This window comes from Electrona antarctica (genome assembly GCF_951216825.1).
Source record: "Electrona antarctica genome assembly, chromosome: 24".
In the NCBI taxonomy this organism is placed as follows: domain Eukaryota; kingdom Metazoa; phylum Chordata; class Actinopteri; order Myctophiformes; family Myctophidae; genus Electrona; species Electrona antarctica.
The window spans coordinates 21,429,548-21,455,746 of record NC_136803.1 but is presented as its reverse complement, the minus strand read 5'-3'; the positions used below and the strand labels follow the sequence as shown (position 1 = coordinate 21,455,746).

The following is a 26,199-nucleotide window of genomic DNA, read 5'->3' as shown; positions in this document are numbered from 1 at the left end:
ATCGTTGCTGTCGGGAGGAAATCTCATAAATCCATTTTTGAGGTTTTAGATTTTTTTGTCCATGTGGGCGTGGCACCTCAGGTGCACGACACAAAAATAAAGAATCTATCTATCTTATAATGGGTTAACCCATTTTGGACTGAGGACGATTCTAAAGAAATTACTTCTAAATCCTATCCTAAAAACCTATGTTTCTATGTTAGTGGTTCTCTAACTAATTCATGTCAAGGATCCCAGAAATCATCTGCATTTGGCTGCCGACCATCATCTGAAAATGTTGTTCCAGGGACCCCCCCCCCTTTCAGCCTGTTAAAAACACGCTGAAAGAATATATATTCAAAGATTTGCGCCACATTTTCACGATTTTTCAAAAATAGCAGATCTACAAGCTCGTAGCGCGGCACTCGATGCCGTGCTATGAGCTTGTAGATCTGCTATTTTTCAATAGCTAAAGTATAACATAATGCTAAAACACCAAAGGGGGTTCCCACCCAGAATGGGTTAAAAGATGTGTCCGTTACCCGTCTCCTTCATGAGGGAAATGCTTTCCTCTTTGCGCTCGTCGTACACGCGGGTCCCCGCCACTTCTCTCAACAGTTTCAGACGCTGAGAATCAGGAGCCGTTGCCATTTGGTTGATCTGCAACAACAACAAAATCCATGCTGATGAGTTGAGTGTATCTTCACGGCAGTGTTGTTTTTGGCAGAACATTTTGATTTTAGTTTTAGTCAGTCTCTTGAATAGTTTATTTAGTTTTAGTCACATTTTAGTCACCTGGAATGTCATAAGATTTTAGTCGACAACATCTACAGTTGATTTAGTCGACTAAAATGTATTTTGGCGGGCCTTGATGTTGTCGTAATGACTGATTTTACACTTGCTGAAAATAGCCGATCTACAAGCTCACAGCGCGTAATAAGTCATTTTACACTTGGTTGCATGCTGACAATAGCAGATCTGCTATTGTCAGCATGCAACCAAGTGTAAAATGACTTATACTGGAGCTCTTGTCCACCAGTCCCTTCCTAACATTTTAGTCTAGTTTTTAGCTGTTGGCGAAATTTAGTCTTAGTTTTAGTCATCATAGCTTAGTTTATTTAGCTTCCATTTAGGTTTCATCAGTGCAAAAAAGGTAGTAGTCGAATGCAAAAGTCAGACAACAAACACAATGTATAAAATAAGGATTACAACATCCCCCAAGATATTGTGACAACGCCCACTACAATAGTAAAGTAAATTTCCCATTCCCTTGTGCGGGCACAAAAGTCACTTGTCCGGAGCACGAGCACACACAAATACATTTTAAATCAACTAACTGTAAGTTGGTTTTGGTGAATACATGATTGAATATTAGATGAATATTCTCAGTTTACAAGAAATACAAGAATTTAAATTGGCGGCTGTTCATAGCTACTGTGGAGTCAGTACTGCTGTATGGGGCCGAGACATGGACCCTTACAATACATCAGGAAAAAGCCCTGGATGGAGTCTACACAAGAATGCTACGAATGGCACTAGGTGTCACATGGACGGATCGCATCAGAAATGTGGACCTCTATGGGGACCTAACACGGGTCACGGACAAAGTCAGAGAGAGAGAAGAATGAGCCTCATTCGCAGGGCACTGCACCAGGCACCCAGAACTTGAGGCAAGTAAATTGACCCTATGGGAGCCAACCCAGGGCAAAGCCAGGAGGGGAAAGAAGCGTACCACCTATGTAGATGTGCTGCGGCGCGACAGCTTGGCTGACTACACTGAAGAGCTCAAGAACCTGATGTTGGATAGGAAATTGTGGAGGGCAGCGATCCAGGAATCCCGAGTTGGTGTTGGCTAGAGTAGACCTCACTCTCGCAGCAACTAACTAACTAATAAACCAATTTCATGAGTAATACAACAGAGTGGTAGTAATCGCGTGAAGGTGCCGCTCACACTTACCTTTCCCTGTTTGACAATGTAGTATGGGTTACTGCGAGAGAAGCCAGCACTTTCCAACAAGTTCATGACATCATTCTTACTGTTACAAAAGAAAAGCAGAACCACAGAAGTAAACAAATGTGCGTTCACAACATTGATGGTTTTACAGCGATGACGGACAAGCAGCTTGGCTGACAGCAGTACTTACGTCACCATCTTTTTGTCCAAGAAATACTGGTCCTTCTTGGCACCAATGACACGGCGGAGGGCTACCTCCTCTTTGTCGATCTGAGGGGAGGCAAACACAGCAGGCTATTATGTCAGACTTTTTCCCGTTTTTGTAGGCCTCAAGATCAGCTAGAATGCTAGATTAAAGTCACCAATGTACAGTTTTGAAATGTACAAATATTAAAAAACAAAAACTTTTTATAATTTTTTTTACATAATAGGTAGTCAACTAGTAAACTAGTAAAAATCCATAGAAGTGAAAGCCCTAGTTAGAACAAGCTTTTGTGATCAAAGCACGTAGTATTAGCAATATCATCAACTGTCGAATGGACAGACATTTATTTTGCTTTTTCTGCAGTACAAGAGTAGGATAGATAAGTACATCAAGTTATTCCATCCATGAGTAACTGCTGCACTTCAGACATGGATGTTAAAAATGCAAGATGCATGAGTATTCAAATGGGCATTTATTATGAGCTGTCAGAAGATTTAAGTAGATGTGTATTAAAATGAAATGGTCTTACCGGCAGCCTGTTGTCACAATTGTCAAACATAATCTCCACAAAAGCCGAAATGACACGAGGCCCAGTTCCCTCCTAGAAAACAAACAGATTTTTTCACACATCATTAATTCTTTTTATGAACGATCCTAACACAAACATACATTTTTCTGTCTAAAGGGCCTTTCAAACGTGAAGCGATATAACGTGCCTATAGTTAATTTTCAATGAGAGCTGCGTTTTTGCGTGGGGCACTGGGGAGCAGTCGCGGTGCGACAACGCAAGCGTATTTACATGAGCGCGGTCCCGTGAATTTGTTGCGCGCGTGCTCGTTACGTGACACACCCGCGACTCCCCAGACCTGGATTCTGTTTAGCTTATTTTTAAAGCTTGCGTTGTTGCGCCCCTCTTGAGCAGACCTGGAGGAGTTGATCCAGGCAACAACGCCTGCGTTCCTCGCTTCCCGTTTGAAAAGCCCTTAACAATGTATCTTGTGCAAATAATGCACGAGACACAGCATAAAAGTTAACCATCAAAAACATTCTGTGGGAGTTTTGACATTTTGAATATTACTTACATGGAGCAAGGCCAGTCGCTGCTCCGGACGAAGGTGACTGAACTCGTCACTGAGCACAAACTGAATGGCTAAAGAGAAGAAACAAGAACCAGAGGTCAGCCTAGTCAACCAATGGTTCAAGGCATTACAATTTTTTTTACCTTGCCGTCTTTCAAGTCAAGTCTTTCGTCAAGTTAGTAATGTTTTTGCTGCGCTGTTCAATCAACAAAACTCCACAAAAACAAAAAGGATGTTCTAGCGCAAATAATTTATCTTAGTTATATGTTGGGAGTACCTACCATAGAAAAAGTTGCTTTTTCCTGACCCATTTCGTCCAACTGTAATCGACAGGAAATAAATAAGCATTTAAAAAAAAGCATTACTGTATCTGGTAGGGATGTGTGAAAGTGTCCGAAATGAAAATTGATTACTATAATTCATTAAATAAATAAATAAATAAACAGACATTATGCTTTGGACTTAACAGTACTAAATGGTGCATTTATATAGCGCCTTTATCCAAGGCGCTTTACATAGATTGTGCATTACATTCACCCATTCACACATTCATACACCGATTGCGGCGGAAGCCATGCAAGGTACCAACCAGCACATCGGGAGCAATTTGGGGTTCAGTGTCTTGCCCAAGGACACTTCGACATGTAGACAGGAGGAGCCGGGATTCGAACCGCCGACCCATGGATCATTGGACGACCTGCTCTACCTCTTGAGCCACAGTCGCCCCAGTACTCACCAATGACATTATGCTTTGGGCTAAACGGGTCTACAACAGTTTGGTCCCTGTAACTTCGGAACCCCTGGATGATGACCTGGAGAATAAACAGAACAATGATTTGGCGGCGGCAACACATACACACACACGGCAAACTAGGGGGTCATTTAGGGGAGAATCAGCTGTTACCTAAAATCTTCTCTCATGGGGGTCCCTGGAATAGCTTTTCACATGGGGGTCGGCGGGCTAATAAATGTCGATTTGGGGGTCCTTGACATGACAAAGTTTGAGAACCACAGCTGCTATAGTTTACCTGGAAATGGTATCCTACAGTTTCAATGTACAGATGATTGTGTTTGACATTGTTTTTAGACTGATGCTTATTGTAAGTGGCTCAGGAAGAGAGTCTGCTAAATCAGTGTTTCCCAAACTTTTTCATGTCAAGGACCCCCACATTGACACTAATTTGCCCGCGGACCCCCATTTGAAAAGGTATGCCAGGGACCCTCATAAGAGAAGATTTGTACGGCTCTAGCAGTGATTCTCAACCCTTTTAATTTCAAGGACCCCCAGTTTGACATGCATTTTAGTCTACAGAGCCCCATGTTTTAATGTAATTTCTATCTCTGGGACCCTCAATTTATATTGTAACATCAATGTAAATTTAACTCTGAGAGTGTACAAATGGAACCAAATCCATTTGGTTCCATTTGTACACTTGACTCTCAGAGTTACAGACCATGCTCCATAACTTCAATTAATCAGAATAAGTCACTGAACGTGTAGCATACACGCACCGGCTTTGAATTAGCACATAAATGCACGATACATTAATGAAAACTAGTGCTAAATATAACTAAACTGAACTAAACTACGTAAACCATGTGCTGTCAGCTTACCTGTTTGATGTACATATTGCTGCTTAAATTGGGCTTGTTTCCTTGTGCCGACGGTAAACTAGCTGCTCTCGGTTGGAAAAGATGGGAATTTAATGTAATAGTCCAGACTAACAACGGGTATAAATTTATATTGCATTAAAATATATTGGACCAAACAGAACAGCGTGGAAATGATGCCAAATTAATGATGGCGTGGATGGGAGGGGAGAATGGAATTGGATTATACCATTAAGTTAACAGGGGGCGTTTCAATTGTATGACCATATGGAATTATATGCCATGTACTGATACATGAACTTGGATTGTATTGTAGAACCAAAATATTGTTTTTATATATATAATGACCTGATTAAATGATGAAATGTATGTTCACTACGTTATTGTATTTATTAAGCCTCGTTACACCCCCGTGTTTTTAAGTTGGTACGGTCTGGGGTGGAAAGGTAAAATTGGACTGTCCAGTTTGGCGCTCCAACGTTTGAAGATAACTCTAATACCTGACTCCGCCAGATGGGGGTGCTATTGATTCACATTGTTGTGAAACAAAACATGATTGTGAAGCAAGTAGTAGTGCAGTCAGTGGTTCCCAAACTTGTTCATGTCCAAGGACCCCCAAATTGCCACTAATTTAGCCCGCGGACCCCCATTTGAAAACATATATGCCAGGGACCCCCCCCCCCATAAGAGACCCCCATTTAATGGCATCTCTGGGACCCCCAATTTAAATATTGTAAAAACCACTGTTAATTTAACTCTGAGTGTACAAATGGAACCAAATGTTAGGGTCCATTTGTACACTCTCTGAGTTACAGACCCATGTGGGTCCATTTGGTTCTGGGGGACGCCCTGGAACTCCCTCAAGGACCCCTGGGGGTCCCCGGACCCCACTTTGGGAACCACTGCTCTAGTCCAGTGCAGGTTTTCAACCACGGACCACCATTTGATGACATTTAGCCTCTCAGACCCATTTGAGCCACGGACCATTTGATGACATTTAGCCTCTCAGACCCATTTGAGCCACGGACCATTTGATGACATTTAGCCTCTCAGACCCATTTGAGCCACGGACCATTTGATGACATTTAGCCTCTCAGACCCAAACTTATAAAGAATATTTTGTTGTCGTTGGATAAGATTTTGTCCACAATTCCATGCTGTATTGATGTTGGTATACCATTAGGAGAGATAACAGGCAAATGTTGATCAAAATGACAATTATACATTCTCTAATGGTGTAGATGCAGATGTTTAACAATAATGTACCTCATGAGAGTGTTAATGTAATTATTACGTTCGAAAGAAGCTGAAGAGGACGTCGGGATATGGGGATGAAGTTCTTGTTTATATAAGAAAAAAGGTGTACATGAAAAGTGCAGAAAATGAATCTTTAGGTATTATTTTGTCATACGAGCTTTCTCTCGGCTACTGGCTGCTATTCTCCACATGCATCAACAACAAACTAACGAAAACCCGGCTTTTTCTCACCGGATATCCGGCTCTAGATACAACTTAGCATCATGGGAAATGCAGTTTTAAGAATCGCTTAGTAGTGAATACAAATAGAAATAACAATTCTAAATGAAATCAATATATACTGTAAATAAATCAATTATTTTTAACTCAATAAAGTCCTTTTAAACTGTAAATAGTAATAATATAAAATAAACAGCTTTCAACTATTATGCAATGAAATGTCACAAAATATTAACCAATGTAACCCAAATTAAGTTACAACAAGTGTAAAATGAAATGGACCCATACGGGTCCATTTGGTTTAATTTTACACTCTTAAGAGTTTAAGATCTACAAGGGTCCATTTGGTTATCAACTCTCCATCATTTAACACATTCTGGGCGGGAACCACTTTTTGATGCTGCTAAAACTTAGTTCTGAAACTTAGTTAGACTGAGGCCGTTTTTAGAATCGGCCTCAGTCTAAAATGGGTTAAAAGATAATGGCCATAAAGGCCTATTCTGTTATTTCAATCTTGTATTTCCTGTTACCCGCACGGAAAACATAATGCGACAATTATCTATAAAGGCACAAATTCGTTAATTGGAGAATATGAAGTTGTGAAACACAATAGGACAGTTTATTTTTAACATTTCCTTTATTGTCATAACGTGACAACAATATTTCAATGTTCGTATAGTTTTTTTGTATATTACAACTGTAGTTGTAATATTACCCAATTACTACCCAGCGTCGATGAGAAACCTATTCTCCAAAGAAAGTGGCAAGTTCTATGACAGAAAAAATAAAAACAAACTAAAAATAGTCACAATAGTGAGAATGTGATCCATATATATAAATATTTAATTAAAAAAAAAGACATATTTTGCCTAAATGAGAAAAGCAGCAAAATATACCAACCTACATTTTTGAAAAGAAAGTCTTACATTTCCATGGATCACAAATTGCGTCACACAGTACCAAAACGTAACATCTCTACATCTACAGCGTATTAGTGCATCCAACATCCATAAAGCACATTATAATTCCCCGAACTGAGCACCAAACTACACAGCTTCCCACCAGATAAAACAGATTGCTAACGCATTCAACATTCAAACAATCCACTTAGCACCAAAATAATATAATATGCTTAAAGCTGCTAGACAGAATAACAAATGTAACAATGCTAAGTTAAGTTATTGATAACTTAAAGGACACTAAATACATAAAGCACACAAGTGCAAATGAAAAATCTATAAAATAATAAATAAAACAATTTCCCTAGTACTTCCCTAGTATACAGTAGTAGAACAAAGCACTTTTTGGGTGGAAAACAGCTTCCCTGGGGCTCCCCTGGGGCTCCCCTGGGGCTCCCCTGGGGCTCCCCTGGGGCTCCCCTGAGGCTCCCCTGAGGCTCCCCTGGGGCTCCCCTGGGGCTCCTCTGAGGCTCCCCTGAGGCTCCCCTGAGGCTCCCATGAGGCTCCTCTGAGGCTCCCATGAGGCTCCCCTGAGGCTCCTCTGAGGCTCCCCTGAGGCTCCTCTGAGGCTCCCATGAGGCTCCCCTGGGGCTCCTCTGAGGCTCCCCTGGGGCTCCCCTGAGGCTCCCTGAGGCTCCTCTGGGGCTCCTCTGAGGCTCCCCTGGGGCTCCTCTGAGGCTCCCCTGGGGCTACTCTGGGGCTCCCCTGGGGCTCCTCTGGGGCTCCCCTGGGGCTCCTCTGGGGCTCCCCTGGGGCTCCTCTGGGGCTCCTCTGGGGCTCCTCTGAGGCTCCCCTGGGGCTCCTCTGAGGCTCCCCTGGGGCTCCCATAGAGCGTCGCAGTACCACCCCCCCGACCCGGAATATAATTTCCCATTCATTTTTCCCATAGAAGTTTCAGATAGTATGTTTTTAAAAACCTGTAAGCCTCGGACAAAGCCAACTCAGATGGTGACAACTCATGACAATAATGGGGCGTTCGGCCCCTAAAGAAATTGTTTATTGTCATGAGTTGTCACCATCCGAGTTGGCTTTGTCCGAGGCTTACAGGTCTTTAAATAAATACCCTTTGAAACGTCTATGGAAAAAAATGAATGGGAAATTCTCTTCCGGGCCGCCGCTCGTCGTCATGAAAGGGGGGCGGGACGACTGTGACGCTCTATTGCAACAAGACCCATGATACATAAAGCTACAGCAGGCCACTATGGTTCAAGCACCCGTAAAAACGTGACTATAGCAACACTGGCTATGGCCACCATACCAACATCCATGGTAACAGTAACTATGGCAAAAAGGCTCAAGTATCTATGGTTACAGTACATATTATATTTAGGAGCCAGTTGGGAATTCTGAGTAAAGGGTCTTTTCTAAAGGCCAACCGGTTTCAAGGACGGTGTCCTTTTTTCTTTTTCTTTTTTACCCCAGAGGGTTGGATTTAGCTGCTATATACGCAACACTGTCATGCTGCCACGGGCGGGAAAGTCATCTGCATATAGTAGTTATCTGCAGATGCCAAGGTACGAGAACATGCATATACTACATTCAGGAACGCAGAGAGCGGAATTCTCTGGAAAAGTTCAGTAACTTTGCTTTAGCATCCGGCAGCGCGGTCGGCGTTAACATAAAGCCGTGGCTATTTGTTAAGCTTTAGGAGGCTGATTCTTCTTTTTGACTCTCGTTTATGACTAGTGCACAACAATGCCACCGTGTCCCAGAGGGGGGGGCGGCGGTAAAGTGTATTAGAAGGAGAAGGAATGGAGGGATAAGGTGAAATAGACAAGTAAGCGAAAGAGAACAGGGTATAGAGGATGAGGGAAGCTAGCGTTTCAGGAGGATATTTGGATGTACTGTAGGCAAATACTATGGCTGTTAAAAAGTAACAGCTAGTTGGTTTTTGGACATTTTCTTCTCTTTCCTTTGTTTTGTAATACCTAAAAGTATATTTTATGGCTTTGGTTTTTATAGCTGCCAGTGTCAGCACAAGCCAAAACTAAACTAAACAGAACTACACTTGGTGACAGGAGCATATTATGTCTCCAGAATGGATCTGGGTTTCCATAAACTCCGTCTAACTCACAGGAACGTCGTAATGATGATAAGGCTTTGGACATAAGAGTACAGTCCCCGAGGAGTGACATGTGGACACAGGGACTGAAATTCATCTCCCTCCTCCTGCGTCGAGTCCACTCTCACGACGCGCTACAACGACTGGCTCAGGCGGCGTGTGCCAGCCGCTTCCCGGGGGTGAGGCGAGTCAGCATGGTTTGCACTAACTCCGGGAGATCGTACTCGTGCTTCCAGCCCCAATCCTGACGCGCCGCACTGTCCTCCAACGCCATTGGCCAACTGTCCGCTGAGTAGGGAGACATCAAGTCAAAATGTTATTATTATTATTATTTTTTTATCACACTTCATCTCTAGCAAGTAGGGATGTTAATCGCTAATCGATTAATCGCCGTTAAGAAATTAATACATTTTTTGATTAATAATTAATCAAAATTTCTGCGGTTCTATCATTGGGTGGTTTTCTGTGCCTTTGTTAAATTGATGCACACACGCACACACACACTCCTCTATCTCTCTGTCGCTCTAATTAATTAGTCCCGCAGCTGGGTCTAGATTCTCCCGGCGGATCCTGCCGGGAGCTGCCTATGCCATAGAAAGCATAGGTGAACCCCAGGCTACTATGATATAGATTCTTAGCAGAGGAGATGACATTACAGGCTTCCAAAGCCACGCAAATGTGTCACGGCCATGTAATACAGTTAACAAAGTATAGTTGCACTGTGCTTTATTTAGCTACTGAGTGAGTCAGTAACTAACTGACTCACCTACATACGTATATGTAGGTGGAAATGCTGCGTGCTGAGACCACGATAAGAACACCGTTTGTCATGCTATATGCCAAGTAGTTCTCTGCCTCGTAGAGCTTGTCTTGTCGATAGTGTTGGTCATGCTTGCCCACACGTTTGTGTGGCTATTAAAAAGTACTTGCTTCAATTAACAGAGTGCTACTACATTACAATATAATTCAATTTCAGATTACATTTCATAGATTTCTCAAGACTGACTGATGCAACAGATTGTGCCGCATTGGAGGAGCGTGACTCGTGAGGCAGAATTTTGTGAATAACATATTTTTCTCAGCCTCATTGTGTTGGCATTGGATAGGCTGCACAGCAGTGCACACACCCTTTCTGTTCTTGTATGATTCAGTGTAAACGTGTTAGCGTGCACAGAAGCTATAACGTCATGCATTTACATTCATCACATAGTTTTGGGGGGACCGACCAAATCAGAATACTGATGTGATTATCCACATTTAGTCATGTTAGTAAAAGTCGAATATTACTATCTTGGAAGTCTCCAAAACCACCCTCTCACTCAATCTGGCTCAACGATGTGACGTACTTAAGCTTAGAAAAAAATAGAATTCTCTCTCAGAAGAACCCCCGGAGGCTTCTCTAAGGCATGGAGACCTATTTTAGAATACTTAAATATTCGTACCTCCCTGGATTAGACTGCTTGGTGTGACCCAAACGTAGCGGACAGTGGATTTTAGATTTAACAGAGAGTGCCTCTCTCACAAGTGTACAATACTATGACTGTAACCCCTCCCATGATGTGACCCGTGACCTGTGTTTCTTTTTTTCTTTTCTTTCATTTTATTTTATTCTTTGTCCTGTCGTGCTTGTTTCTTTTGGGGGGGTGTACGTTGTTGCTTTTACGTTTGTGTTTGTCTGCGGATGCTTTGTGGTGTTTTAAAAAAGAAAAAAATAGGTGACACGAGGAGCAACGTTTTTCTTTCCATATGCTATGTGCTGTTTACCTGTCCCCAATAAAAAAACTATTATAAAAAAAAAGGTAGTAAGACGTAGTTCCTAGTAATTAATCCATCCCTCCAACATCCACCTTCCATCCATGTAACATCCATCCTCTCATTCATTCCTCCCAACATCCATGATCCATCCAACAAGTCAAGACTGAAGAAAATCCATCCACTCATCCATCCAAACAAACACCAAACAACACCAAACAACAACAACAAACAGTCCACCCACGCATACACCCACCCACCTATGGCCTAAAGTCCACCCACGCATACACCCACCCACCCACCTATGGCCTAAAGTCCACCCATGCATACACCCACCCACCCAGCTATGGCCTAAAGTCCACCCACGCATACACCCACCCACCCACCTATGGCCTAAAGTCCACCCACGCATACACCCAACCACCCACCTATGGCCTAAAGTCCACCCACGCATACACCCAACCACCCACCTATGGCCTAAAGTCCACCCACGCATACACCCAACCACCCACCTATGGCCTAAAGTCCACCCACGCATACACCCACCCACCCACCTATGGCCTAAAGTCCACCCACGCATACACCCACCCACCCACCTATGGCCTGTCGCATGGCCTCCGCGTTGTAGGTGATCCTGAAGTCGGGCAGCGCCTTCTGCATCTCCTGGGCGAGCTGCTGGGGCGTGAAGCTCATGGCGTGGATGTTGTACGTGCGGCTTCTCAGCGCCTCCGCCGGGGCCTCCATCACCTCCAGGGTGGCCCTCAGACAGTCATCTGTAGGGAGGGGAGAGGGGCGAGGGGAGAGGGGAGAGGGGAGAGGGCAAGAGGTGCAGAGGAAGGGGAGAAGAGGAGCAAAAAGGATTGGAAGAGGGGAGAAATTGTGTCGAGCAACAAAAGGGGCGAAGGTGGGCGGAGAGGATGAAGAAAACATGGAGACATGAGAGAATGGGGATGATGATTGTTTTTATTTGATTTTATATTATTGATTTTTATTTTATTTTTTACCGAGCTTGCAGAGAGGAAAGCGTAAAGCAGAGGTTCCCAACCACCGGACGCGTGACGCCTACCCCCACCCCCATGTGTGTGTGTGTGTGTGTGCGCGTGTGTACTCTTACCTATGTACATCATTGGGAGACGTGTGTCACTGCGCAGGTTGCATTCAAACTGACCCGTCTTCACGGCTGCATGGAAGATCTGGACTGCATAGTCTGGCAATGAGGGAAAGCAAGAGATGAATAAAGCAAGTCTAAACAAGTACAGCTTTTATGTAGACAACAACTTTAGAACCACAGTTCATAAGGGCTTTATAAGGCAAAACACAAAACACCAAAGAATTTACAAGAAAAGTGAGTTCAGATGATTTAAAGCAGGCTAAATTTGACAAACAGAGCAGAAACTAGATAAAGTTCCCTTCGGGGCACAGGTCTCCACCAGGGCAGGTCAGGTTGTGGCCTCCTGGTGGCGCTATAATATGCCAATGTGAAAAGGGTGCCATTTCTTCTTACGCCTTGGATGGCAATTGGATGATTTGAGGCATTTTGTACCAAAAATGTGATTTTGTTTGTTCCAAAAATCCACCTGTTGGTGGCGCTATAACAGGCCAATGTGAAAAGGGTGGGATATATTCCTCAGCCTAGTAGGAAAGACTGTGAAAGATGTCACGTAAATTGCACGCTGCGTTCATGATTTGTGGCATTTTGTTCAAAACAGGCCAATCCTGCAAACTTTGAAAGCCAATGTTAGCCAATTAGGATGGAATATGAAATATCGGAAAGATCCCTCTAGAACACATGGCTATAGAGATAGTGTGTAACGATTTGCGGGATTTTTGGACAGAATCTGGAGTAGTAATATCAAAAACTGTGTTTTTCAAAAGTCGGCCTCCTGGTGACGCTATAACAGGCCGTTCTGGAAAATTTGGGCCAGAGGTTCATCGTTGACATCCAGGGATGCAAAATTTGGCATCGACCGGGTTAACGGTGACGGAGATTAGCTGGTAACAGACGGACGGACGCGGACGCAGACACACACACACACACACGGCCTGGTGGAGACAATAAAATGGAGCAGAAATGATAGGGCATATAGAAAATAACTGAAAAAAGGATAAAAAAGGATTATTATTAACATTATTTTAAGATATATTCGGGGCTTTTTTTGCCTTTATTGATAGACACAGTAAGTTGACAGGAAACGGGGTGAGAGAAGTTTGTCGTGATCGGGCCTCAAGTTGAACTCGAGAAAGACCGGAGCGGCGAAACGTTGTCGTTTTATTTAGGTTGAAATAAAAAGGACGGGGAGCAGAATTATATTGTGTGCGGACATTCCACTTTTTTCTTCATTTGAGCACTTTTTGGGTCCAGCAGCACCGTATTTAAAAACTGGGATGTGCATAATAGTTTTCCTTCCTCACATAGGAGAGGGAATGAACCAGTCAAGTGCTTACCAGTGGTGCCTCCGCCGGGCTGGGAGTCTGCAGAAATGATGCCTGGGTACCTCAGACAGCGGAAGTCCAGCCCATACCTGTGGTGGTAGTACTGGGAGAGAGAAAACAGGACTTAAACACAAAAGAGCAGGGAAGACTTACAGCATAGTAGGGAAAAGCCAACAGTTCCCCCTAGGGAAGAACAATGAATCGCTCATCATATCGGTGTAGGCCAATGTTGGCCTTAAAGATGTAATATCGGTATCGAAACAAAATAATCATAATCTGTTTTAGCCAATATTTTATTTTATAATAACTATGTTTGAATCTTTGAGTATAATATATTCTTTTAGAGCGAACGTTTTTAACTCTAATCTTTGCTTCTGGGGAGGTCCCTGGAACAACATATTTTCAGATGGGGTCGGCGGCCAATTACATATAATCTTGGGGGTCCTTCACATGAAAATGTTTGTTTAACTCATAGAACACTGTGTTGCTCGCCTTGTGCGCTTTCGAGCAACTTTAAGTGGATGGGAGGAGAAATCCAGTGCCGTCTCCATTAATATTATACTCTAAGGATTTGATGCATGAATTAGCTCTGGAAGTGATTGGTTCTATTATGGGATGTATTCTGCCTTTTGCAGATCAGTGGTTAAAGATGGAATGCCGTGATTCTTTCCCCCGTAAAACATGGTATTCAGGTCTTCCTAACATTTTAGTCTAGTTTTTATCTGTTGACGAAATTGTCAGTATACTTAGTTTTAGTCATCATAGCTTAGTTTTCATTTCGTTCCCATTTAGTTTGTCAGTGAACAAAAGGTAGTCGACGAACATTTTTCGTCTTAAGTTTTAGTCGACGACGACATCAACACTGAACAGTAGGAGTGGTGCTGGTGGCGTGACGACATGCATGGCTCGCCACAGGAACACTGAACAGTAGGAGTGGTGCTGGTGGCGTGACGACATGCATGGCTCGCCACAGGAACACTGAACAGTAGGAGTGGTGCTGGTGGCGTGACGACATGCATGGCTCGCCACAGGAACACTTAACAGTAGGAGTGGTGCTGGTGAACACTGAACAGTAGGAGTGGTGCTGGTGAACACTGAACAGTAGGAGTGGTGCTGGTGAACACTGAACAGTAGGAGTGGTGCTGGTGAACACTGAACAGTAGGAGTGGTGCTGGTGAACACTGAACAGTAGGAGTGGTGCTGGTGGCGTTACGACATGCATGGCTCGCCACAGGAACACTGAACAGATGTGTCGACTCATAAATAATCATGGCACATTTCCATGATGTGCAGCGTTTGGAAAGTGTCCAGCGTTCAATATGCTTCGGATAACAAGCAAGCTTGTTTTTTACAGTCCAATTGCACCCACACACACACACACACACACACACACTGTGCTCATAGTGGGAATGGGATGGAAAAAGACAAAACCATGCTGTGCCAAAGAAAAGCTGTGGTACGATCATGCTGCACGCTAGCTTTGAAATATGCATGAATGTTCATTCGTTGTGTTGGCATTCAGATCTCAATTCCAAGGTTCAGACATTCGTATTTTGTTCGTTTTTGTTTATTCCCATTTTATTTATTTTTTATACCACGATTTTGCAACCCATTTTTTTTTCACCCAATGTCAATTATCTAATGTAATCCGATTCTTGGGCACTATACTTCCTCTGCCAACCTGGGGAGGGCAGCGGACTGACCTCATGCTTCCTTCTATGCATGAGGAGTCCAAGCTGCTTTTTTTCACCTGACAGGGGGGGGGGTTCCCTGGCCGAACATAGCGTGTGGAAGGAACACGTTATTCCGACCACACGATTTGGTTCCATTTGTACACGCTCAGAGTTAAATTAACATTGATTTTACGATATAACTTGGGGTCCCAGAGATAGAACTGCCATTAAATGGGGGTCCGTCCGTACACTAATGCATGTCAAACTGGGGGTCCTTGAAATTAAACGGGTTGAGAATCTCTACTAGAGCCGTAAAGATATTTTCTTATGGGGGGTCCCTGGCATATTAGTGTCAATGTGGGGGTCCTTGGCATGAAAAGGTTTGGGAACCCCTGGCCTACTGTATACAACTATACATCATGTTTGCAAGAGTGAAACAGACCGGCAACTCACTCTGCTTTTAGCTAGTGATGATACGGAAGTGGCCTGAGTGCTTGCATGATCTGATCACGGAGCGGTAAGTGGAAACGTGAGGTTAAGTGTAATGCATTTGTTATGTAGACCTGAGGACGATTCTACATAACAAATGCCTTCTAAATCCTGACAGTTTTCTGAAAAACCCATGTTTCTATGTCAGTGATTCTCAAACTATTTCATGTCAAGGACCCCAAAAAATCTGTATTTGGCCGCGGATCCCCACATGAAAATATGTTGTTCCAGGGACCCCCCAGAAGCAAAGATTTGAGTTGAAAACGTTCGCTCTGAAAGAATATATATTCAGAAGATTTGCGCCACATTTTCAAGATTTTTCAAAAATAGCAGACCTACAAGCTCGTAGCGCGGCACTCGGTGCCACGCTACGAGCTTGTAGATCTGCTATTTTTCAATAGCTAAAGTATAACATGATGCCGTACAGAATGAGTTACCGGTAAGTGTAATGTTCAGGATATACAAGTAGTTGGCAGATTCTGGCCAAAGGAGTTCAGAGGTAGAATTAATAACTTAACATCACACTATCGATGCGGATTTAAAAACGGATATTTCCCTTTCAAACATGCTTGGGCTTGATTTAAAAAAAACTACCCTGGCTTTGGTGTTTTTAAAGTTTCTAGTTCACGAGTTCAAACTTAGTCCGAGATATAAAAACAACAACAATGCCCCTGTCGAGAATTTGTCTCAGCCTAAAAGAACATCTACAAAGAAGTTCCCCTTTCGGGCCAGCCCTTGTATCAACGTATTTCATGTTCTTGTGTTTGTCTATGTATGCTGCGTGTGTGTGTGTGTGTGTGTGTGTGTGTGTGTGTGTGTGTGTGTGTGTGTGTGTGTGTGTGTGTGTGTGTGTGTGTGTGTGTGTGTGTGTGTGTGTGCATGCGTGCATCTCACCTCACCCATCAGCTCGGCGTGGACTTTGGAGACGCCGTAGATGGTGCGAGGCCTCTGCACGCACAGCTCCGGAGCGGGGTCCTTGGGCGACGAGGGCCCGAAGGCACCGATGGTGCTGGGCACAAACAATCGCAGACCGTGCTCGGTGGATATGTCCAATATGTTGTGGAGGCCTGCGGAGAGAACAAGGTCGTCACTGTCACTGTGTGTGTGTGTGTGTGTGTGTGTGTGTGTGTGTGTGTGTGTGTGTGTGTGCAGTATGTATGCAGTGCTTAATTTCAGCCGGAGCTTGGCGGAGCTCAGCTCCGGTACCTGTCACTTGAGCTCCCCTACCTGTAGAGGCAGCTCCAGTAGCTGTAGAGGGCGCTCCGCCACCCCAAATGCACATTACAATATACAATACGTCTCTATTATTATTTTAGTTTCATTTTCAAGTCAACTAGGCTTCTTTCTCGTCATAGTTACTTCTATTTCCAGTACGATTCCAAAATAAAACATGGCTTGAATGATCGCATTGCAAGTACAAACAAAAAAACACTCTTATTTTGAAATGTGTGCCCGTTTTGAGAGGAAATAGGTGGCTATGGAACCCTGGCATCGCGAGGCTTGACGCCTCACTGTTGACGGTGCCGGGTGCGTAAATAAAAACAACCCTCGTCTCGACCTTTGCAATTTGCATCTGTTGTCGTTCGTTGCATATGGAATATGGAACTTTCATACTTTTATGGAGCAACAGATTAACTGCTACTTGGAGTTTAGCCTTGGCCCGAAATAAAAAAAGACTAGTACAGAATTAAGTAGTAGTACTAGTAGCATTATTGAGTTGTCATCGGAGGAGGAGGCGGAGGAGGAACTTGGATAAGGACAACAACAACGCGCATGCAGGTATTTAGCATTGCGTACTGTTCTGATGATGGGCCACCCTAACTTGTTATACTGCATTTTATACAGTATCTAATATAACGTTGAGCCGCTGTGCCAAATGAACTGCAAATGCCTACTGTAGGAGGTGTGTGTTGTGAGCCGGCGGGTCCCTGTGTAAACTGCTGCTGCAAATTATCAAGTTATTGATTGACTGATTGGAAATTGTATTCAGTTTGTAGAATGGGTACAGTTAAAACGAAAGGAGCCTACACAGGTCAATACAAAATCTGACTGCTACGAGCATAAAACCAGACAACGCTTAAGACTTGTTACTTCAGGGTCCTCCATTTTCAATTCATCAGATCATTTAAAGACATATAAAAACGTCTATATGCCTACTCTATTGTGTTCTGATGGGTGGGCTGGCCGTTGGTTGTGCTAAAAAAAAAAAGGCAAAAAAACGGGATAAAAAAAACGAATGTTGCATGTGCGTGCGCGTGCATGCGCGCGTGCACGTGCCCGAGCTCCGGCACCTAAGAATTTAGAAATTAAGCACTGTATGTATGTATGTGTGTGCGTGTGTGTGTGTGTGTGTGTATGTATGTATGTATTTTTTTTTCTCCCGATTTTGTAGGCCTCAAGATCAGGTAGATTATAGTTATAGTTCCCATGTACACAGTTTTTCAATGTACAAATATTTATTTCAAAAAAACAAAACAAAAAAAAAAGTTTTTTTAATTTATTTTATTTTTTACATAATAGGTAGTTAAACAACTAGGCAACTAGTCAACTAGTAAAAATGACTAGAAGTGAATGCCCTATGTATGTATGTATGTACGTGCGTGCGTGCGTGCGTGTACCTGTGATGTTGACTTCCTTGGCCAGCGCCACATTGCTCTCTCCCACGGCAGACAGGATGGCCGAGTAGTGGACCAGCCAGCTGATGTTGTTGTTCACCACGATCTCCCTCAGGTTCTTGTAGTCCAGGATGTCAGAGTAGATGAATGGACCTGCAGGGGAGAGAGACAGAAAGACAGACACGTGTGCAAACACGCAGACATTTGCATAGCGAGGTTAGAGTGTTGGAATATATATTCTTTCACCACAAACATTTTTAACTCAAATCTTTGCTTCTGGGGGGGGTCACACACACACACACACACACACACACGTCTCTGATTTGTTCTTCACCACGGTGCATTTGACGTTCTTTTAGGCTATTCAAGTTGGTCTGCATGAAGTCCGCTGTCCAGATTGGCCACTGGGACAGGCTGGGACAGGCTGTCTTTCAAACAGGCTGTCTGTTAAATAAATAGGCGTGTGTTTTTGTCTAGACAGGGGCTGGTATAGTTTCGTTTTCAAAGTACAGGGACGATCGGGACCCCTGCCCTGCGACTTGACAGTACATTTCCATTTTGACTAGTCTCCTCTCGTCCGTTTCGTTCCGAGCTGTTTAGGAGAAATATCACCGATCTAACTTCATGATCAAGTAAGTAATTCGAAAAAAGAAAAGCGTATTTTTCTTGTTTCCATCCACTGACAAAATGCGCTTCTTTGGAGATATTAAATAAGCAGTAGGCCTAGATGGCGCTATTTTGCCAGTCAAGTGAGACGCGCAGAGGCGCATATTATCTGACATTTATTTTACCGTTTGATGTCTGAAATCTGATAGCATCTGCATCACACACTACAGGATAATCTTACACGATTATTTGATCATGTCACACACACACACACACACACACACACACACACACACACACACACACACACACACACACACACACACACACACACACACACACACACACACACACACACACACACACACACACACACACACACACACACACACACACACACACACACACACACACACACACGTCTCTGATTTGTTCTTCACCACGGTGCATTTGACGTTCTTTTAGGCTATTCAAGTTGGTCTGCATGAAGTCCGCTGTCCAGATTGGCCACTGGGACAGGCTGGGACAGGCTGTCTTTCAAACAGGCTGTCTGTTAAATAAATAGGCGTGTGTTTTTGTCTAGACAGGGGCTGGTATAGTTTCGTTTTCAAAGTACAAGGACGATCGGGACCCCTGCCCTGCGACTTGACAGTACATTTCCATTTTGACTAGTCTCCTCTCGTCCGTTTCGTTCCGAGCTGTTTAGGAGAAATATCACCGATCTAACTTCATGATCAACGGCGAACGCCCTCACCGGGGAGAGCAAAAGAGCCTCGAGTGTGTAAATTTAATAATTTATGTATCCACATCCGATCCCACCCACCCTCCCGTTCGATCACTCCACAAGTCCACTATACTCACCATCGCGTGTGTTTTTTTTCTTTTCCAACTGTTAAAAGCGATATAATGCGAGTTCAATGCTTTCTAATTAGAAATATTTTCGGCAAGTGTTTCCATAACCCATTTGCGCATTTCACTTTTTCGATATAGCCCCAAAATCCGCCACCTTCTAGCGAAAAAGTGTTTTTGCGAAAAATGCAGACTTATGCGCATTTTGAGGTGTTTCCATCCAGGAGATTTTGCGAAAGAACCTTAATGCGCAAAAAAAAGGCTTTATGGAAACGCACCTACTGTCTATCCATCCTTAGAAAACATGCAGGTTACAGTTTAAAAGGAGAAGCGCTTCACTTGTCCCTTGAGCTAATACAATTTACAATGATTAACATGGATTCCACCACAACAAAGTGTAGTTGAAGTTACAATGCTGAAAATTGGATAAACAGACAAAAAAATTAAAATAAAAAGATACATAGATAGATAACACAGCATCATATAGCTATTGTGAGCCCATTTATCATGTATCATATCGTGAAATGTGTGTAATCGTGACACCCCTACCACGCACTTACCACTGTGAAACACTTCATTTGAGGGCTTCCGGATGTCAGACAGAATCACATTGTTTTTTCCAAACCGTCTCCTGGGGATAAAACATCAACACAACACTTTAAGACAAATTTGGATGGACAGCTTGTAGGTCTGCTATTTTTGAAAAATCGTGAAAATGTGGCACAAATGTTTGAATATATATTCTTTTAGAGCGACCGTTTTTAACTCAAATCTTTGCTTCTGGGGGGTCCCTGGAACAACATATTTTAAGATGGGGGTCGGTGGCCAAATACATATAATCTTGGGGGTCCTTGACATGAAAATGTTTGAGAACGACTGACATAGAAACATAGTTTTTTCAGAAAACTGTCATGATTTAGAAGACATTTGTAGAATCTTCCTCAGGTCGAAATGGGTTAAGCACACTCAACACATTGAGAGGGTAATAATATGGTGAGGTTTCGTACATGGAAATTTGGTGGTGGTGGTTACGGAGGTGCTTACCTCAGCAACTTTGCGAGCCCCACCCCCAGCTGGCCGAGTCCCCCTGGAATGGAGAAAGACAAAAAAAAACATCAGGGAAACCACTATGAAGAGAAGCAACTTGGGTTGAGTGGTGTAGGCGCGCGCCCGCTTCCAATGTTATCAGCCTATAATCAGGAATATGTCCGTGATCAGAAGCTTGGAATAGAGCCACTGGTGTGATAATCAGACATACTGGGAAACGCGGAAGTGAAAATACCGACACGTTAGGGAACGCTTGCTTTTTGTGACCGTGACCATGACAGAGTCTCTGGTGCCCTTGAGCAGAGCGTTGGGACGGCCACCAGAGCCGACTCAGCGCCGCTCGAGTTGCGTACCGAATAGCACAGAATAGTAAATATTAGCCCCCCCCCACTTTTCCATGCCTCCGACATTTTTCCAAGTGAACACAGCCGAACGAGCGTGATTGCTGAAAACAACGTCTGTGGCCAATATGGCCATATTCCAACGTCTTGATAACAGTTGATAACGTGTATTTAATGCAGTGATAACATATGAATCCGTTGGCTTCTGTCATGACATATCAATGCTGACAGTGCTCAATGTATGACAGCCTCAATCAAGTTATTCATTATTTTGAGAAATTTTGCTTCATTAGTTTTTTTAGATACTAAATCGTATTTTGAGGAAATGTATCAATGTAGTGACTTAACAGGAACATTTTTCTCCCCCGCGACACAATAAGGTGCAATAGAGCTTCCATAACAGACAGAGAGACAGACAGACACACCCCGGATTACACAGAAAACGAAGAAGAACTAGGTGAATTAACTATAATTATATAGACAAAGCGGAGAGCGATGCACACACAGCCCAGATGTTGACACACTGCAAACAGAAACGCACTGAAATGTCCCACCAGTGATGAGGACTTTGGGGTGATGATGATGATCCGTCTCTGTGCACGAAGAGGCGTAACTCCTCTCGACGTCGGCAGAGGCGCGACAACTGGAGGCGTCGACTACACTACTGGCCCTCAGGGCGCCGTACACGCCGTCCCCACGCCCGGCACGCCTCACTGCGCCGCGGAGCAACACCGCCACCGCCGACATCCTGAACACTCCCTGTTCAAAAAAAAAAGATGCACGTGTCTGTCTGTGAAATAACATACATTACATGACCCACTTAACCCATTTAGACCCGGGGCCGATTCTACGAACGTCTTCTAAATCCTGACAGTTTTCTGAGAAACCCTCATGTTTCTTATGTCAGTGGTTCTCAAACATTTACATGTCAAGGACCCCCAAAAATATATATGTAATTGGCCACCGACCACCATCTGAAAATATTATGTTCCGGGGACCTCCCCAGAAGCAAAGATTTGAGTTAAAAATGTTCGTTCTGAAAGAATATATATTCAAAGATTTGCGCCACATGTTCACTATTTTTCTAAAATAGCAGATCTACAAGCTTGTAGATCTGCTATTTGTCAATAGCTAAAGTATAACATAATACTTAAAACACCAAAAGGGGTTCCCGTCCTGAGTGGGTTAAAGACCACCGTTTATGCAAGACGTCTCGTAGGCAGCAAAATATAAGGCAACTCAGGCTTGTGCATTCAGCTCAGGGTGTACAGTATGTGTGTATAATGTACAGGGTTGTAATAGAAGTATAATATACACAATATTTGCTCAATATTATAATAATACATAAATAACGTAGGTTCATCTTTGTGTGACATTCAACATCATTGTGCAATACAAGGACAAAACTGAGCTGAGCTGAGCGTGCGTGAGTGCGTGCGTGTGTGCATGCGTGCGACCATGCGTGTTTATTACTGATTGTTGTTGTGTTGAGCACTCTGCAGTGTCGGCACTACTCTGCCAATAACACCCTTATCCACCTCAAGTGGGTGATAACGCTATCATTTTATGTTCTAATCTCACATCACTTTTTAGTGTACCTGATCTCAACTCTCAAAGTCACTTTGGCCGATGAGGCCAGGAAGGACATTATTTGGCAGATTGTGGATGATGTCTCCACTAGGCTATTGTTTTGGTTGGTTCAGCTTGTCCTTGAAGCAGCTATATAGTATTATAACTATTGTCTGTGCACACTTTGGCAGAACTATAGCCATGATTCACATGATCATGGCTTAACTTTCGCCTGTTTTACACACACACACACACACACACACACACACACACACACACACACACACACACACACACACACACACACACACACACACACACACACACACACACACACACACACACACACACACACACACACACACACACACACACACACACACACACACACACACACGTCACACACACACGTCACACACACACTTGGGCACATTCTGTTCCTGGGTAGTAAAACACCTCATGTCCAGTGATGTCACCTGCCATGGCCACCTGATCTTAATTACTTTGAACAAGCCGCAGAGAAAGGCTGCTGACCGACTCTAAATATAGAAGGGGTTTATTGCCAGCCCAGCCCAGAGTAGCGTAGACCACCTTGGCAATAGTACATATGAGATTAACATCAGTGGTTCCCAAACTATTTCATGTCAAGGCCCCCCAAATTGACACTAATTATCCCGCGGACCCCCATTTGAAAAGATATGCCAACTGCCAAGGACCCCCCATAAGAGAAGATTTCTATGGCTCTGTCAGTGATTCTCAACCCGTTTCATTTCAAGGACCCCCCTGTTTGACATGCATTAGTCTATGGAACCCCAATATAATGACATCTCTGGGACCCCCAATTTATATTGTAAAATCAGTGTTAATTTAACTCTGAGAGTGTACCATTTGGTTCCATTTGTACACTCAGTTACAGACCCATAAGGGTCCATTTGGTTCCATGTGTACACTCAGCTACAGACCCATCCATAAGGGTCCATTTGGTTCCATTTGTACACTCAGTTACAGACCCATAAGGGTCCATTTGGGTCCCCTGGAACTCCCTCAGTCCCCTGGAACTCCCTCAGGGACCCCCTGGGGGTCCCCGGACCCCACTTTGGGAACCACTGACCGTGGCAATACATTATGATGAGATCAACATAGCCATGGTTCACATGACGCTCGTATAGTCATATGTTTCAGGGCTAAGATTAACATGGCTAACCGTTAGCCATACATACACACTGCACTTCTTTAGCATTATAGCTAACTAAACGTTTAAAAAACACACACAACGTTGGTCAATAAATAAAGCTCACGTGTGTGTGAGTGTGATAACGAAAGAAGGAAGAAGCTGCTATAAGCAGATGCTCTGCTGAGAAGATAAGAGAGAGACACACACACACACACACACACACACACACACACACACACACACACACACACACACACACACACACACACACACACACACACACACACACACACACACACACACACACACACACACACACACACACACACACACACACACACACACACACACACACACACACACACACACACACACACACAGCTACTAGGCTAGCTGGGGCTAATATATCACAGGAACTGGAACAGAGCCAGTTGTCATGGGAGCTACTAGGTTTAAATTAAGCTAGCCTGGCAGCATACATATCTACCAATTGGCACGCTTGCATTACACACACACAAATACAAAATAAAACGACACGCCGGGTTCGTCCACTCCACTTACTATTTACCTTTTACTGGTGGACAGCTTTAAAATGCAGACTTTTATGATTCCCTCCTCTGTGTTTTCATCCAGACAGAAGGGAAGGCAGGGCGGCGAGGCGGAGCGGCGGCGCGGTAGACCTGCAGCGTCACAGAGTTTGTTTGAAGTGAGTCGCGTGTCCCCGTAGGGGCGTGTCCCTCCCCGTGCGCGTATAGCCTCTAGTCCTGCTGTGATTGGCTGACAGCCCAGAGGCTCGGTGGGGTTGGCCACGCCCAGACTCCATAGAGTATGTACAGTGTACACTACAGTAACCTCGCCTCACCAGACTTACGGTATGTATGGCTCTGGCCACGCCTTACAGACGCAAAAACACTCCTTGTTTGTAGCACCATAGACATATATCACTGATTGTAATGTTATCTATATGGTTTGTATAGCCTCCCTTTGAGACACAGGTTCGAATCAAACGTTTTATTAAATTCAATGTTTTTTTGCAACCTTTTTTCATATCAGTGCCCATTATTTATTCGGCATTTGAGCCAAAGAAGACCATCATCATCCTATTTGATGAGGATTTAGCCTAGCCTTGCAGACCCAAAACTTTTGTTATGGTAAGGTAAACGTTGATTAAAATAACAATTATTCTACATTCTCTAATTGTGTAGACTCTTGCATTAAAGTTAATTAGGCTAATGAGTAATGCGGATGTTTAACAATAACATAACTCTTGAGAGCAAAGAGTTAAAGATCTCTAAGGGTCCATTTGGGTACCAACTCTCCATCATTTAGCTGGGGACCACCTGGAACCCCCTCAAGGACCACTGGTGGTCCCCGGACCACAGGTTGTTTTAATTCAAGGAGGTACACAGAGCTTGCTGTACGGGTCCATTTGGTACTCCTCAACAGGGAACCCACGTTGAGAACCACTTAATTAGGGCATCATATTATAAATTAATTCTCAACAAAAAATAATAATTCCAATCAGCTATAATCATCCAATTCTATACAGGTCATCCGAACTTGGATATAACATAATAGTAACAAAAATACAATACAATACAATACAACAGGAAAAAGCCCTGGATGGAGTCTACACAAGAATGCTACGAATGGCACACACATGGACGGACCGCATCAGAAATGTGGACCTCTATGGGGACCTACCACGGGTCACGGACAAAGTCCGAGAGAGAAGGATGAGGCTGGCAGGGCACTGCGTCAGGCACCCAGAACTTGAGGCAAGTAAATTGACCCTATGGGAGCCAACCCAGGGCAAAGCTAGGAGGGGAAAGAAGTGTACCACCTATGTAGACGTGCTGTGGTGCGACAGCTTGGCTGACAACACTGAAGAGCTCAAGAACCTGATGTTGGAGGGCAGCGATCCAGGAATCCCGAGTTGGTGTTGGCTAGACCTCATTCTCGCAGCAACTAGTAACAAAAACTAAGTAAGGCCCAAACCACACTAGTCGCAACTCCTTGCAACAAAACTAACCACACCACTGCAAGTGCAACTCCTTGCAACTGCCCATATTTGGGGATAATGGTTGCAAGGAGTTGCAAGTATAGTTGCATGTTGCAAGGATCCGTGTGGCGAATCATTGGTGGTGGTTTGGGTGAAAAGTGCAGGGGAGGGAAACGGGAAGTATTTCAGTTTGTTTTCCAGAGGAGACCAGCAGCCTGAAGCTGTCATGACAGTCACACAAAAAATGAAAGCAAACGAGTTTCGCAAACTTTACTCAGTTTGCAGGGATTATCTAACAACTGTCACAATAAAACTCGTCATTAC

The 26,199-nt window shown here is 43.7% G+C and overlaps 2 protein-coding genes across 3 annotated transcripts in view; both read right to left on the bottom strand.

Annotated features, from left to right (window-relative positions):
• Positions 1-5,017, bottom strand: part of LOC306917406 (structural maintenance of chromosomes protein 3-like) — a 31,500-nt gene extending 26,483 nt beyond the window's left edge. Inside the window, exons 1-8 of the mRNA XM_079495630.1 lie at positions 4,832-5,017; positions 3,954-4,029; positions 3,499-3,537; positions 3,221-3,288; positions 2,668-2,739; positions 2,124-2,203; positions 1,937-2,015; positions 522-639 (exon numbers count right to left, since the gene is read on the bottom strand). Of these exons, the coding sequence (XP_079351756.1) occupies positions 522-639; positions 1,937-2,015; positions 2,124-2,203; positions 2,668-2,739; positions 3,221-3,288; positions 3,499-3,537; positions 3,954-4,029; positions 4,832-4,846 (547 nt within the window). The 5' untranslated portion in view covers positions 4,847-5,017. The remainder of the gene's footprint in view (positions 1-521; positions 640-1,936; positions 2,016-2,123; positions 2,204-2,667; positions 2,740-3,220; positions 3,289-3,498; positions 3,538-3,953; positions 4,030-4,831) is intronic.
• Positions 5,018-8,242: 3,225 nt separating this feature from the next.
• On the bottom strand, positions 8,243-24,567 carry LOC306917397 (L-threonine 3-dehydrogenase, mitochondrial-like). 2 transcript variants are annotated; one of them, XM_079495616.1, is made up of 10 exons: positions 24,442-24,567; positions 21,685-21,889; positions 20,787-20,829; positions 20,303-20,373; positions 18,291-18,440; positions 16,567-16,739; positions 13,523-13,613; positions 12,192-12,284; positions 11,674-11,850; positions 8,243-9,613 (listed from the first exon to the last, which is right to left on the bottom strand). In XM_079495616.1, the coding sequence occupies exons 2-10, from the start codon at positions 21,875-21,877 to the stop codon at positions 9,474-9,476; spliced, it is 1,131 nt and encodes a 376-aa protein (XP_079351742.1). In that variant the 5' UTR covers positions 21,878-21,889; positions 24,442-24,567; the 3' UTR covers positions 8,243-9,473. The 2 variants fall into 2 exon arrangements, with proteins under 2 accessions (XP_079351742.1, XP_079351743.1); XM_079495617.1 differs by having other exon boundaries at positions 24,435-24,499.
• Positions 24,568-26,199: the final 1,632 nt, after the last annotated feature.